General features: G+C 41.3%; 1 protein-coding gene across 1 annotated transcript in view; it reads left to right on the forward strand.

The window, feature by feature from the left end:
• Fggy (FGGY carbohydrate kinase domain containing) overlaps nucleotides 1–15560 on the forward strand; it is a 364908-nt gene that overhangs the window by 64071 nt on the left and 285277 nt on the right. Inside the window, exon 5 of the mRNA XM_032901907.1 lies at nucleotides 7933–8021. Coding sequence (XP_032757798.1) covers nucleotides 7933–8021 — 89 coding nt within the window. The remainder of the gene's footprint in view (nucleotides 1–7932; nucleotides 8022–15560) is intronic.

Genomic DNA, 15560 nt, shown 5'->3' on the forward strand with positions numbered 1-15560 from the left:
CTGCATATTCCCAAGTAAGTCCCACAGAGTGCATAAGAACAGCCACCCTTCAAGGCTATTCCCAAGTAAGTCCCACAGAATGCATAAGAACAGCTACCTTTCAAGGCTATTCCCAAGTAAGTCCCACGGAGTGCATAAGAACAGCCACCTTTCAAGGCTATTCCCAAGTAAGTCCCACAGAATGCATAAGAACAGCCCCTTTCAAGGCTGGGGAGCAGTAAAATTGCAGGGTCAGAATCTTTGGGGAAGAAGGGTGTGTGTCTGAGCTTGATGAGAACTGATAGTTTGTCCTCAGATGTCCTACAGTCCTCCAATCTGATGCAGCTCTTTTCCCACTGCAGCCCCCCTCCATCACTTGCTGCTTGGCAGCCATGGAGTGGTGCTGTGCTGACCCAAGAACCCATGCCAGGAAGTGAATGAATCCATTTTCCAATTACAACGAAACTTCTCCAAAAGACCTACTCACCCGGAGAAGAGAAATTCGTCTTCCTGGCAGTCAGGCTTGGCTAGAATATGTTTCTGCTCCTGAAACAGAATGAGAAAAGCCATTAACTTGAATGGAAGGGGAAAAAAAGGAAAGAAACTAGGACAGCACTTACTCATTCATGTATCCATTCATTCCTTATTTTCATTTCCACAAACTGTTATTTAGTTAGTATATCTCTGCTCATTCATTCTTATTCTTTCATTCAGCTAGAGTGCATCATATACAATGCCAGATCCTAGGCACCGATTACAGTAAAACCACAGTTCTGTCTTTAAGGGGATTTAATGTAATGAGAAGGACAGACAGTGAACAGCTCATGGGAAGAGCAGGGACAGGGACATTCACCAGGTACTATAGATGTGATGTTTAGCTTTTCTTTCCAACTCGACACAACTAAGAACCAACTGGTTTATATGAGAATTGTCTAGGTTTCACTATGGACATATCATTGGGGGTTATTTTGATTGTTAATTGTGTTGGGAGCCCCACCCTGGATGTGGGTGGTGCCATCTCCTGGACTGGGCCTTGAACTGTCTGAGAGAAGAGGCTAGCCTGAGCAGCAAGGAAGCCTGAGCAGCAAGGAAGGATTTGCTTGCTCGCTTTGCTCTCGTGGATGCTTTCATTTCAACCTTAACTTCCCCCCAAATGATTGGACCCTGGGATCAGAAGCCAAATAAACCCTCCTCCCACCCTGGGCTGCTTTTTGTCTGGATATTTTCTCGTAGCAACAGAAACGAAGAAGAATAAATAGGCACATACAGCATCGAACCACCCAGTTCAGCCTATGTGCGGTTTCATGGAGTGTTTCACACAGATGTAGAGACCTCAGTGATGAGTGCGTTTGAATGCATCTGACAATGCACATGCATACACATGCCCAGAGAGTTGCTTTTGTTTCTCTAGAAAGCTCTGATGCAAAGGTAGAAACTGCTCATGAGTGAACTGAGAGTTAAAGCAGAAAGGATACCTGAGCACAAGGATCCATAGAGAAGCAGAAACAGACCATGCCTTCTTGGTCCAACAGACATAAAACTGAAGAGGAGGAAGCCAAGTTGGGAAGATAGCAGGTTTTCTGTATTGAAATGTCTGGAGGTGGGTGTGGCATCTAGGAGACGCTTTTGAGGAGAATTTGAAGTAGAATATGATTCAGTGTGCTTTACTCTGAAGTTCCCTGGAATCAAGGAGTAATTGAGGTCTCCCAGTGCATATGTAAGCAGTGAGTTAAGTGGCCGTGTGTATACTCTTTGGAGCATCCATATTTTAAGATCCACCAAAGAAAGGGACTCATATAGGAGAAAGGAAAGCAATGAGGAAAACAGCTTGGGGGTCCAGCATGAAATCCTGGATAGATGTCTCATTTTTCCATGTGTCTACATCCTTTTTTGTTTACTCCAAGACTTTGTTTCCGAAGCCTTTTCACACTCAGGCCTCCCTTGCTTCTCCATAGTAAGAACATCCAGCTGTAGTTCTGTCTTCTTGGCAATAGGCTTCTCTCCTGTCCTCCATTAAAGGAAAAAAAATAAAACTTCTGGGGAAGTAGAAGACTGAATTATCACTGAATGGGTGTTAAAGGTGCAAAAATCCGATTTCCAACTTACCTGTCATGTGATTGGAGCATTAGTTTCATAATCTGTAAAGTGGAGGTTACATTTCATGCTTCTCTGACTTACATGATTGAACAGATATTAAATCATACTTATCATCAAATGCTTTCAAGACTATGTAGGTCTATTATAGCATTGAAAGACTCGTTGAGTTATATAATTTGCACACTATCCCTTGAGGTAGGTTATAGTAGTATGGGATATCAAGAAATAGTTTTAGAGAAATTGATTTTTCTAAAGGAGCACAGCTGGGAGGTTGTGAGGACAACAATCAAACACAGAGTTGCCAGATGCCATATTTTTTGCTCCTGCAGGGCAATCTTATTTCCAAGGGTACATGGGAGTGTCATATTTCTGGACCAGATAAGCATTTAGGATTCTGTCAGTTGCCATGTAGATGCCAGTGTGCTTATGGTTAGGAAGTCAACTCTAGTGTGGATTAGTTTAGCTTTCTATAGCTCTAGAGTGTGAGTGAGCAGAGGATGCATGTAAACACAGCACATGAAAGTCAATTGTACAAATATCTGATGGGACAAACACTTGTAGTTGGGATTGTCTCTTTGTTGCTTTGGAGTTTCCCTTAGCAGTAGCATAAGTAGTCTACTTGGTCTTCAGTTCCAAGTAAAGTCTTGTTCCCGTGGAGCATGTGCTAGCCACTCCAGGCCCAAAGCCCCTTCTCTCTTTTGAACCCTGTCTGTGATTACTCATTAGAGACAGATATATGAGCACACACAAAATGGTGTGATAAAATTATGAGGCTGACTCACCAGGCTTTGGTATCAAAGTCATTACATTATTGTCATACATCATATTTTTAATTACCTTTCCTTTGGGTATCTTTCTCCAGCTCCAATGTCTAGCCTTAAATTCTTAATCTCTAGAAGCATTTTTCATGTTTCTCCCCACAAATTAGACGTGTCCTTTGCCCTCTAAAAGAAGTTGTCATTTTGAAGATGGATTTGAGTATATGACTATAAAATCAGTATAATCAGTTACAGCGAGGGAAGAGAGACTCTCAGCAAAGGTATGTCTGAGCTGTGTTTGCATTAAGGGCAGGAGATTGAGAAGGAGAGCAGGGGCACAGGGGTGGGATGGCTGTGGGAGAGCAGTCCACATAGAAACATCGGAGGCTTCTGTAAAGAGCAGAATGTGTTGAGTTTAAATACGAAGTCAGGATAGAGTGAAGGTTACCAGAGAAGCCTGGGAGAAGATCCCAGAAAGACAGCCTAGGAATCACAATGATGAACCCCTAGACGCTAGGCTTAGGACTGAGTCTTAGCCTTGGGGAGCTGTTGGATGCTTTAACAGAGGAACGAATTGTTAGCTCTTAGCTTTTAGAAAGATGCCTCTGGTGCTTCAGATCCCAGTTTATTTGCCTGTCTGCCCAGAAGCACTGTTCGTGTTTGCTCCCCGTCCATAGATGGGAGTGTGAAACACACAATAATTTCTTTCATTCCAGGAAGTTATTGCTTGGACTTCTGACCTGCTGCACGTTTCAGCATTGTCTTCTCTTGAGGATGACACTGAGGAACAGGCTCCCTGAAATATCCCACATCTCGGCTGGCAGTCCATGCTCCAATTTCAACACTTGAACATAAAGCCACAATAAAATTTTGTATTTTCATAGGTAGTTCTAGAAAACATGAATGGTATGGAACTTGGAGTGTGTGGGCAGGATCATTTATTGTGTGTGAGGTTAGGAGCTCTGGTCCACCCCCTTTCATTTTAAGGACACCACAGATAACTCAGAATCTCTTTGCAATTAATAATAAACTAAACCCAATTTTTTCCACTTTGTCCTGCATCTTGGTGCTCTTTCTGAACTGTTCTGTTCCCTACAATACTTCTCAACATCTACAAAGAGCATAAACCTCACACTGCAGTGGCATCAGGAGGGCTCTCGTCTGCCCCAAGCTCTTGGTCTTGGATCTCGGGCATCCTGTTCTGACCCCACTTGCTACAGAGATGCACAGCTATGTGAGCTATGAGTATCAGCCTCCTCTGAAGAAATGCTATGGTTTTAGGAAGTAATAAATGGTAGGGACCAAGCTCTTCTTGATTGCTTTCAAGGCAATGGGTTGCTTAGCTCAAAGGATTGTTACTGGAATGCAGAACCTCGAGCACCAAGTGATAACACCCCAGATCACTGCTGACTTATTGTTTCTTGAAAAGACCAGGTATTTTTAGTTCTTTGCTATCTGGAGGACAGAATGATTTAACTCTTTACCTCATCTCGAGCTCCTACTTACTGGATTAAAATATCCCAAGTTGAGACACAGTTTCAGTTGGCCTGTGTGGCTCTCTAACTTATAGACTGCGTATGCATGGGGGTTGGGTTTAGTCTGTAGAAGCTAAGTAAGTCATTTAAGAGTTAAACTGGAGTCTCTGAAATGTTTTTGGATGGGTTTCTAGCCGCCATTGTTTTCTTCTCATGGAAGGCATGGCAGAAGCTTCATCAAGGTATTTCCGAAGACCGCAAACCCATATCTCTGCTAGGAGCCCAGGCAGCCGCAGCTCCACAATGTTAGAAATGAGCACTCGGCATAGATGACTTAAGGACCAGCTCTTGGAGTCTAGCCCTCAGTTCTCATCCACTTACATGCAGGAATTGTATATTGCCTGCCCTGAGAATTGTCCTGAGAATCAAGGAAGATAGAGGATTGGGAGAATGTTGTACGTTGTGGAGGGAACAAGATGGTAACAGTTCTGATTTAGGTTCTGTGGACACAAGAAGAGGATTAATTCAGTGAGTCCTTAGCTGGGACTGTAGTGATTGGGGAGGGTGAAGGACAAAGGGATTTCCATGTAGAACTAGTTAGAAATCTATCTTCACAGGCCAGCATAGCAATTGATGGCAAAACCCTTGTAAGTCTAGTAGCTTTGTGGGGGAACTTTATGGGAACCTCAGAGCCAGCCAGCCAGTCTCTCAAGCAACTGTCAAGCTTCCAGACAAATCCCTGTCACCAAGGCTCTTTACCCTTCTCTGTGTTGGCCAATCCACAGACCCAAATTTGCAGAGAAAGCAGGGAACTATTCTCTTCCATGATCACATTCCTTCTTTCTAAAATTTCTTTTAATTTTTGAGACTATAATATAATCACATAATATCGCTCTTCTGATTTTCTCCTTCAAACCCTCCCAAATACCCTTCTGTCTTCTTTCTTTAGAATTCATGGCTCTTTTTCATTAATTCCTAAATATGTAAATATAACCCATACAGTCTTTCTGATGTTCCTTGTAAAGATGCCTGGTGCTTTCTAGCATGTTAATTCTGGTATTTAGTTCTATGCAGATGGACTAAGACAGGGGTCTCTGGCTTTGAGCCACAGGGCTGGGATGAGCTCCAGAGGAAGTGCTCCTGGGTTCCTCACTCCTACTCTCAGGACACAACAAATCCCCGAGATGTTCTGCTTAGATATCTTTGTCCACAGCAGCTATTGGTATGGCTCCAGGCAGAAGATTGCCATCATGTATGGCCTTTAGTAACCCTACATAAAACCTAACAGAAGCAGTTGTTTTCTCAGCTCAGGGTGATTGTTTGGCTTTGACTAGAAATAGTGGTTGCTCTGTAGTGGTTTGGCCTTTGATGCATGGTGACTGGTCTTGCATTTTTGGAACTAAGGAAGGAGGCTGCCTTTTCCCCTGACCGCCAACTGCCGCAACCACAAAGCACATGGAAATAGGTTTTTGAGACTGTCCAAGAGGCATACTGGTAGATTGACTCACATAATATTAAAGGCTACTATCTGGTTGTGACTTGTTAAGTGTACAGGGTTATACAAGTTCATTGCTGTGTTAGGAATATTTTGTAAATCTTAAGCTCTGAGTTATTTGATGTTAAGATGTATGTATATCTAAAGAGAAATTTGAGACTCATTTCCTTCTCAGCAGAGGCTTTTCACATAAATGAAAACAAAATGATTGTAATGCTTTGGCTTTTATGCCTGAGCCTTCGATGTCCTCATTGTACTTGAGGCAGTGCTTGGACATGGGTATGTGTGCTAAAATAGAATTGAGAAGGGACAGTAAGTAGGAAAAAACCAGTTTGAGGATATAAACATGTAAACATTTGAGGATATAAACAAGCTAGATCCATGTCTGTCAAATTAATGTAATAACTCCTAGCAATTTTGCATTGCTGAGAGAAGGCAAGTCACACAGGTGGAAGTCATTGTACCGTAAGAGGCCCCTGTCACAGCAGAGAGACTGGAAGGGGAAGCTATGCAGTCTGTTTAATAGGTCAGCAGGTTTTTATTGTACCACACAGGCACACTTTGTTCTTTTGAAGTCTGCATCATTGCCTTTAGGTTTCAGAAATACCCCAAACTTATGATAAATTCCTTTTTGTGTGTCTTGTAACAAAGAATAGTTAAAAGCAAGAAGACATAGCCAGTTGAGTGCCAGGTAGACTTTGTCTTCTGTTGTCTCTACAATTCAACTCTAGGAGCTTTGCAGACAGTAGCTGCTTCGTCCTTTCCAGGTTTACCTAATATTGAGCTCCTCTCACAGGCAGAGCTTGAATGGCTTCATTTCAACCTTGATTTTAAAATCCTGGGAGAACAATTGTGCTTGACTTAGCTAAGTCACATGTCAATTGCTGGCTTAATCACGTGCTTATCATGAGAGGACTAAAGTTAAAGAATGTCCACTCAGCAGCCAAAAGTCCATTCAGTACGTAGGAGGAGAGGTATCATGGTCACCAAAGCTGCCAAAATCCTTAACCTCACAGAGCTTCCAGAGCAGGAGAAATGAAGGGCATTACCTATCTTGGTTAAGGCTTTACTGCTATGAAGTAATACCATGACCAGGGCAATCTTATAAGGGACAACATATAATTGGGGCTGGTTTACAGGTTTAGAGATTCAGTCCATTGTCATCAAGGTGGGAGCATGGCAGCATCCAGGCAGGCATGGCATCGGAGGAGCTGAGAGGTCTACTTCTTGATCTGAAGGCAAATAGAAGACTGTCTTCAGGTAGCTAGGAGGAGGGTCTCAAAGCCCACCCCCACAGTGACACTTCCTCCAACAAGGCCACATCTCCTAATAGTCTTAATCTTTGAACCACGCATATTCAAACTACCATATTACCCTAACGAGTGTGTGTGTGTGTGTGTGTGTGTGTGTGTGTGTGTGTGTGTGTGTGTGTGTGTGTGTGTGTAACTAGGCACAACCTTGAGTGGGAGGTACCCCAGTGTTTGCAAGGTTAACCCAATGTACAGGAGGATGAGAGTCATGGGAAAGAACAGAGCAGCAAGTGAGGACTGAACTGTCCAGACAGATTTGATAGATCAAAGAAAAGCCCAGCAGCAAGAAAAAAATCTGGCTATTTGACAATATGGAATAAAATAAATGTCTATATGTTTTAGCATTTTCTTAATTTGACCATACACTGGCTTAGGCTGGAGTTCTTTGAGTTGCCTTTGGTACCAGTCTATATGTGGGGAATTTTCATGACAAAGCACATTTTAGATTCCTTGAGTATCTAGTGTAGCTTTTTTCTAGTGTATGCTTTTAACTTCTTAATCCGTCTTTGAAGCACAGCCTCTTGCCTTTGTCAAGAGGCTGGGTTGTATATCCACAGAAATGCCTTTTCCCTGGCCAGGTTGCAAAGGGGACAAAAGGAAAATTATGGTCATTTTTGGAAGGATCAATAATTGTCATGTTTTCTTTCCTGTATAAATACTACTTTTATACCACCCTCCCCCAAGCCCTTAAACAGATGTTTTCATGAACATTGCTGGCTCCATTTTTGTTTTGAAAAATTTGAAACATTTTTGAAAGCGGAGAGGAGTTGGGAAAAAAAAACCTCATAATTGATTCTAATATATATTTAATTTGGCAGAACTTGAGAGAGATTTGCTGGGATAAGGCGGGACATTTCTTTGATCTCCCAGACTTCTTATCATGGAAGGCAACAGGTGTCACAGCACGGTATGTTAATTACAAGTTAGATTTTATTTGTGTTCTCCCAGTCCTGGGTGTCTCTCTCTATATTGCTTTCTTAACTCTCTTTGACTGGACATAATGTTTTTACATCTGCATGTGATTTTGCATACTTGAAACATCTTGAATCTATCTTCTGCCTCTGCTGCATCTGCTTAAGTACCATTGTTTCCTATCTCGATGGGAATGTGAGTATACAAGGTGAAGACCATTCATTAAAATTGGACACATTTGAAAGGAGATGTTAAAATTCAGATTGTACTCCAACTCTTTCTGAAAGTGTCTTCTATGTGGTAAATTAAAGGGAGCAAAAGCTATGCTTCAGAAATTAGGGTAGGATATATGTTTTGCAAAGAGGTGGATGTTAGCTGAGTGCATGCATTATGAATTTAAATCATGTTTGATGGAAATGTCCTAGAATTATCCCAAACTAACACTGCCTGTGTTAGGTCAATGGTTACATTTGAGTCACTTACATATGCTAAAAATAAACTATGTTCCACATGAGAGTGCGTTTACAAATGCTCACTGCGTGTGAGCTTGTGGCTGCTGTATGTGGGTATGAAGAGAGCTAGGTGTGAAACCTCAGTATGGCAAAATGGTGGTCATTTTGATCTCATCTTCAAAGGGATTTAGGGAGATGATTAGCCTCCTGATTTGAGAAGGAATCAGGATCTGGATCAAACAAGCTCTGAGGACGAAAAGCCGCTGAGTGGACAGATAAGGCCCTGTGAATTGAGACAGATGCTCCTGAGTGGGTTAGGTAGGCAGACCTTGTTTCTAAAAGTCAGCACTTGCAGAGGGGCAGATCCTTTTCTGTCTCCTTATTTATGCTCAGGAGGAGCAGAGAGTAGTGACAGCTCCTCTCCTGCCTGTCACCTTTGGTAGGGTTGGGGCCTTTTCTTGGAGTCAGAGTTTGGTCTAGGGGCTCGCAGAAAGAGATAATAAAGGTTCTGCTTCACAAGTACTTCCATTTTTCATGTCCACCTGCCCCTGCCACCACAGTGACAGGATCGCCAAAGGGCCCTCAGTATGGAGGGGAATCCCTGTGCATATATGATGATGCCCTTGTCCATCCTTAGTTCTCCACCATGATTAAGAGAGAAGGCTGGGGGTCTGTGCTTTGTCCTAGATAGTACAACTCCTTAGAATCAAATCCACTGTGGAGGGAGTGTGTGGGTGGAGTCCTCATCCTCAGCATTGCTCTTTGCTTTGGTTATTTCTGAGAGGGCCTTTCTGTAGTCTTTTTTCCTGCTTTTGTGCAGTAATGAACAAAATGTTATATGTTATTTTAGCCAGATGTGTCTATTAGTCAAGGTACTGCTAGTAAGTTGTGGTTTTGCTGGGCTGAAAAATGAAACCAAGAAGGAGGAGCATCTGGGGCCAATGCTTGCTAAGCCACAGCCACTTCCTCCTCTTTGTCTCCTTTCTTCATCCCCATTCGTCTCTCTCCCTCCCTCTCTCCTTCCATTGTTTCTCTCTCTCCATCTTTCTGCTTTTCACATCCTTGCCACTACTCTATCTCCCAGTTCAGCTCACTTTTGAGTTGGTCCTTGGCCCTTCCCAGTGCCTCTGGATGCTGAACATACTCACTTCCTGTTACCTTCTGCAGCATTTTGACACCAACACATGGTCTTTCAGTGGCTAACCCGGGCTAAAATAAACATCATGAAATATCGTGCATGCACACACTGTGGCTGTCACACTGGAATGTATGCTTCTTAATAGTTATGTGACCTTGTGACCTTGGGCATGTCTCTCTCTCTGTCTCTCCCTCTGTCTCTCTCTCTGTGTCTTTTTTTGAGTCTTACTGTCTATATTTGTTGGTGGAGACCATATGCCCCTGCAAGCTTGTAAGAGTTCTATCAAAACTATTTTCTCAAGTAGTTCTTTTATAATAAGCACCTGAATCATTCATTGTATTATTTGTGTGGTAAGTGTGTGTGTGTCTTTGTGTAGATGTCTACATTTCAAGTTGGGTGTTTTCACTGACGGGTCTCCACTTTTATTTGTTGAGACTGAGTCTCTTGGTGGACCCAGGTCCTGTCCAGTTCTTGCTTGTGATTTTAGTTTTAAAATGATTGGCTGCCTAGTTCCCTCTGTCTGGCAGAGTCTTTACAGTAAGCTCTTGACACAGTGCACGGAAGTCCCAATGGCCTCACCACCGTTGTCTACAGTAAATATACTGTTTTTCTGAGTGTGCTTCCTCATCTGTGAGTCCTTGTGGTGATAGATACTGTGGATAAGTATGTGCCATGTACTAGTAAATAATAAAGCATGTGCAACCCAAAAGTCCCTTCTGTCTGCCCCCTCTAGAACAAGGGATATGAGGCCTGAAATAGTGTGTGTCAGTGCCAAAAGAACTCTGGGCAACACAGCAGGAACTTGGCACCCAAAAAGTCAAGGTGAGGTTCGGATTCGGTGTTCATTTGGCTTTCCTGTGCTTGTTTTGGGTGGCTTTGATGAAGTCAGTGCCAAAAAAGCTAGAGGGTGTTTTTCTTTTTTCTTTTCTTTCTTTCTTTCTTTTTTTTTTGTTATTGGCTAAGAAGGGATTGGATTTCACCTGGTCTGAAGGTTACAAGCTTGTTTTTGGCAGTAACAGTGTAAGAAGGTCCTTCTTTCTTCTTTTTCCTTTCTCCCCCCAAAAAAGAATTCGATTTAGCCACTTACTTTTTTATCTGAGTCACTGAGAAAATGACTGCTAGGCCTCTGATTGATTTGTGATTCATGTCTACACTTTCTACTGTATTGAAAGGAGTTACTGCTGCTTTAATCATAACAATAATGAGAGTAACACAATGTCAACAACAACAATAATAATAACAACAATAATAATAAATGGTTATCCTTTATCAAGGGCCTTCCTTTTATCTATGGTAAACATATTGACAATTTTAATTCCTTTGGTACTCAGCAGCCATCTGTTAGAGTACTGGTGTTAGTACTGTTTGCAATTTAAGAATTGAAATTGAATGTGTTAGTAATTTGCCACATTCTCACTACTGAGTGGGTAACTATTCAGATCATGAGAAATGGTTAGTCAGAAATGTGAAGAATAAAATTGGTCATAATGAGACAAAAACATATTTGTATGCATTCAAATATTTGTATGTTTTTATCTTCTAAAGCGATTTGAAATTTTAGTACATGCAATCAAAACAGGGGTTGGATGGGTAGCTATCAGTCACTGGATCAGTGCACAGCATAAAAGAAAACAAACAACAACAACAAAAAAAAGCAAAGAAAAACAATAAAACAGTGATTAAACCTAAAAAAAAACCCAAAAAACAAAAACCAAAAACCAAAAACCAAAAACCAGAACAAAGTGGAAACATGAATACAATGACTGCATTGATGCTGAAACCTTTGTAGCTGCCATGCGTTTCTTTATAATAGATTTGTTTGTAAGCTTCCTGGTGGCCAGAAGGGAGCATGGGAAACCTGGCTGAAGCAATGAATACATGAAGCTGTCTGGAGAACTGGAACCATGTCTAACATAGTGAAGCTGGGAGAAAGGTTCTTTACATTATTAAAGGTTCATGATATTCCATAAATTATTTATAACTATGTTTTATTAATTCAATTATAATTTCAAATAAGCATTTAAAAATAGTTTCAGGATTATAAGAACACTGTGAATATGTACAAAGAGTTCTCAGATGCCAAATGCCAATTTTTTATAACTAATATATTAATATGTGGCATATTTATTATAATTAAGGAACCAAGGTTGACATTATCATTAGCCATATTCTTTGTTCAAATTTCTTTGTATAATGATGGGTGACACCATTCTTGGCAGATGCAAACAACTGACTACTCCCCCACATAGGGAACCAATAACAGTCCAAAATACAGATACCATCAAAATCCAAATTGGTGAACCCATGAGTTTGTTGCAAGTTACTTACAGGAATGTGAGTGATGGGTTATGTATGGGAACAGAAATCACTCAAAGACAGCTGCATCACAAAAGCCCATCCTAGCATGGGTGTGTCAGCCCACCAAATCTGTACATCAAATTTGACAGGTTGGAAAATGCCTTTTTCAGGCAGTTCAGCTGGTTTCTACCTCTTCCAGTCAACTTTGCTAGTATTTAGTATGTTGGGGAAGGTCTCTTAGCAGTTCTTAAGACTTACGTACACTTAGAGAAGGAGGATATTTAGTAAAACTGGTCAGCTTCAGGGGCTTCCTGGAATCTTTGAGTTGTTTGCTTTCTGTGATTAAGGAGCTTGCCTACAGGGTGGAGTGTTTCACCTCACCTTGGAACATCCATCATGACCCTCCCTCTAAGGTAGGATATTTTATACAGGTGCGAATTTCTATATAACACATAGTTTTTAACCTAATGGCCTTTCTTGGTTCCATAATAGTGTATTGTTTGGGCAAATCTCTATAGTTTGTTTGGCTGTCCTAGTTTCTGAGACTTTCCTTGTTATGATAATTTTGCTGTCTTTGAAGCACATAGGTCCTGTATAATGTGGGATTCCTGCTTTTAGAGTTTGTTGACTGCTTTTCTTTAGGTGACTATAGATATTCTGCTCTGGGGAGGTAACATACCATTGCTGTCACTGTTGATTCTGTTTGTCACTGTGTTGGTGCTTGCCTCCACCTGCCCTATGCTGTGTTGTACTCCTTGGCATGGTTCACAGAGTACAGCCCATATGTACAGAGTGAAGTATTGTCTTTTAACTTTTGGAGGGCAGAAAAGCTGCCTGCATTATCGTGAATTATTTTGTATTGGAGAATTGTCTTTTCAGTTCACTAATGTTTATTGACATGAGCCAAAAGAAATGGATGATTGTGCTTCTTAGGTACAAGAGAAAATGTGTTTTATTTTGAGGTTATATGCTACATTTTCTGGGAAATTTATATCCTGAGGGAAAACAGAGCTGAATTTGATAAAATTTTGAATTTATTTTACCTTATATTTTGTTGTTCTATATACTTTTATTTTCTTTTCACTTCTACAACAATGTAAAACTCTTTGTTGGCTCTCAATGAATTGTCTTTATTCCATTGTAAAGAGATGAAATTATGGTCCTTAGGAACTGGATATTGTAGCTAAGTCCTATGGAGGCTGAGCCAGGAGGATTGCTATGAGCTCAAAGGCAGCTTGGGCTAAATATTTAACTCTAGGGGGTAGTCTGTGCTATAGGACTAGATAGTACCTCAAAACAATAAGAATAACAAAACCCTGTAGTTCTCTTTAAAATAGCAAGCATTTCCCTAATAGTATTGGTTCTCTGTGTCTGTGTAGGGGGTTAATTAAGGATATTAGAATATTGTTAATTTTCTTATGGTTCCTTGCTTCCTTTATCAGGAGATGGTTGTGGTTGCACTATTGATCTATAGTCATTTTATAATGTAATTTTCAGCAGCTCAAAGTAGTAGCATTATTTATAATTTTATTCAAGTTTTTCATTTAATAGTACCTTATTTTGGCTGTCAGTATTATTTGTAAATAATGCCCATGTAACATTCTGATCAGTGAGTTTAACTATATCTTAGTGGTTCATTACCCTGAAGAACCACCATGACCATGGCAACTCTTCTTTTTTTTCTTTTCTTTTTTTTCGGAGCTGGGGACCGAACTCAGGGCCTTGCGCTTGCTAGGCAAGCGCTCTACCACTGACCTAAATCCCCAACCCCCACAGCAGCTCTTATAAAGGACAATATTAAACTGTGGCTGGCTTGCAGTTTCAGAGGTTCAGTCCACTATCATGGTAAGAAGCATGGCAGCATGCAGGCAGACATGGTGCTGCAGAAGGAGCTGAGAGGTCTCCATCTTGATTCCAAGGCAGTCAGGAGACTATCTTCTGTACTGGGCAGAGCCTGAGCATAGAAGGCTTCAAAGCCCATCTCAGAGTGACACCCTTCCTCCAACAAGGCCACGCCTACTAATAGTGCCACTCCCTATGGCCAAGCACTGAAGCATGTGAATCTATAGGGGTCAAATCTATTCAAACCACCACAACCTATATCCATCTTGTCACATATTTTAGTTTGGTATGAGGTTGTAATAATTTGAATCTTGAAATGTCTCCAGAGCTCCTGTGCTGAAGGGTTGGTCTGTGGTCTGGGTGCTGAGTGGGAAGGGTCGTACCTATAGGTGGTAGAGGCAGAGCTTAGTAGAAGGCAGGCGAGTATCTCATTGGTAGGGGTTTGCAGGGCTTTCTTCTCTTTGGTTGCTCGACGTCACGAGAGAGCAGATTTCCCCACTGTATGCTTCCACCATAATGTGTAGCAGTGTTACACATGGTGATGAGCAGTTACACAGTGTAACTTCTGAAATCTAAATAAACCATTTTCTCCTACAAATAAATGACCTCGGTAAGAAAAGCTGACCATCACAGGGGTCTTCTGGCAATTTCTTATGAAATGCCACCCAATCACCCAGATGCACCAGTGTTCTGTGTAACTGCAGTGCAGTCCATCACTGAAGGCAATTAAAATTAGTTGCGTTGTTTAAAGCTCTTACAGGTATCCTTCTGTTAAAAGTTTTGAGTATCACTTATTCTTTCTTGACATTGGGGTTCTGACAGCAACGTCATACAAAGAGCGAGGCTAAGGTCTGGAAAGCTGCCTCATCTTGTGGCTATGAGCAGCCAAGGAGAGGGGAAGCACTGCAGTGTCCCTGTCAATGGGACACCGACCTGCATTTTATTGAACCAACTGCAGCTACTACTCTTCCCCTTAGCACTCAGACACCAGACCCAGCCTTCGGCACGTCTTAGAGACCACTTACCTCGAACGTATAGAACCTTGATGTGCTGGGTAGATAATGAAACTCGGAAGTTCATGGTGAGCACCATCTGCATGTTCATGTGCATGTATGTATGCACACATGGGTACTGGGCAGGGTGGAAGACTACACATACCAACCAGCTTACAGTGTAGGGTCATGCGTGCTTAGCAGTCTGGATAGAGACCATCCAATAGCACTGGAAGCTATCTGGTGATGCTCAGACACAGGAAGTAATGCATTACCACTCTGTCTTCAACACAGTGACCCAGAATGTGTTTCAGTGATCAGATATTTCGTTTATCTTCTTGGAGAAAAGTGAGAAGCTAGGACATGAGGTCATCCGTGTATGCTGGTGCTATACATAGGATACACAACTTGGGTGAAAATCTCTTCCACTCTAGGGTAAAGGGGAAGCGTCCTCACTGAGATCTGCTTCTGGTGATGTGTCACAGTTCATAATCTTTTCTTAGTATTTGTCCTCCTGACTTACTTCTGCATTTGCATATCTGAGATAACATAAAACATTTTTACTGAGCTATAATTGTCATACTATAAGATTTGTCTATTTAAAATATACAGTTCAATTGTTTTGGTATATTTATTTTTATAATTAATTCTATTCTATGCTAATCTGCATATAATTAACTAAACAATTTTCTTTAGATGTATACTATAATGGAACTGATTATAGTCACAATATTACATAAACCGTCACAGGTTTCCAGAACCTGTTTATCATGGCACACGAAAACTGTCCTTGTTGCTATTTCCTACTACAG

The sequence above is a fragment of the Rattus rattus genome, chromosome 1 (assembly GCF_011064425.1).
Source record: "Rattus rattus isolate New Zealand chromosome 1, Rrattus_CSIRO_v1, whole genome shotgun sequence".
In the NCBI taxonomy this organism is placed as follows: Eukaryota; Metazoa; Chordata; class Mammalia; order Rodentia; family Muridae; genus Rattus; species Rattus rattus.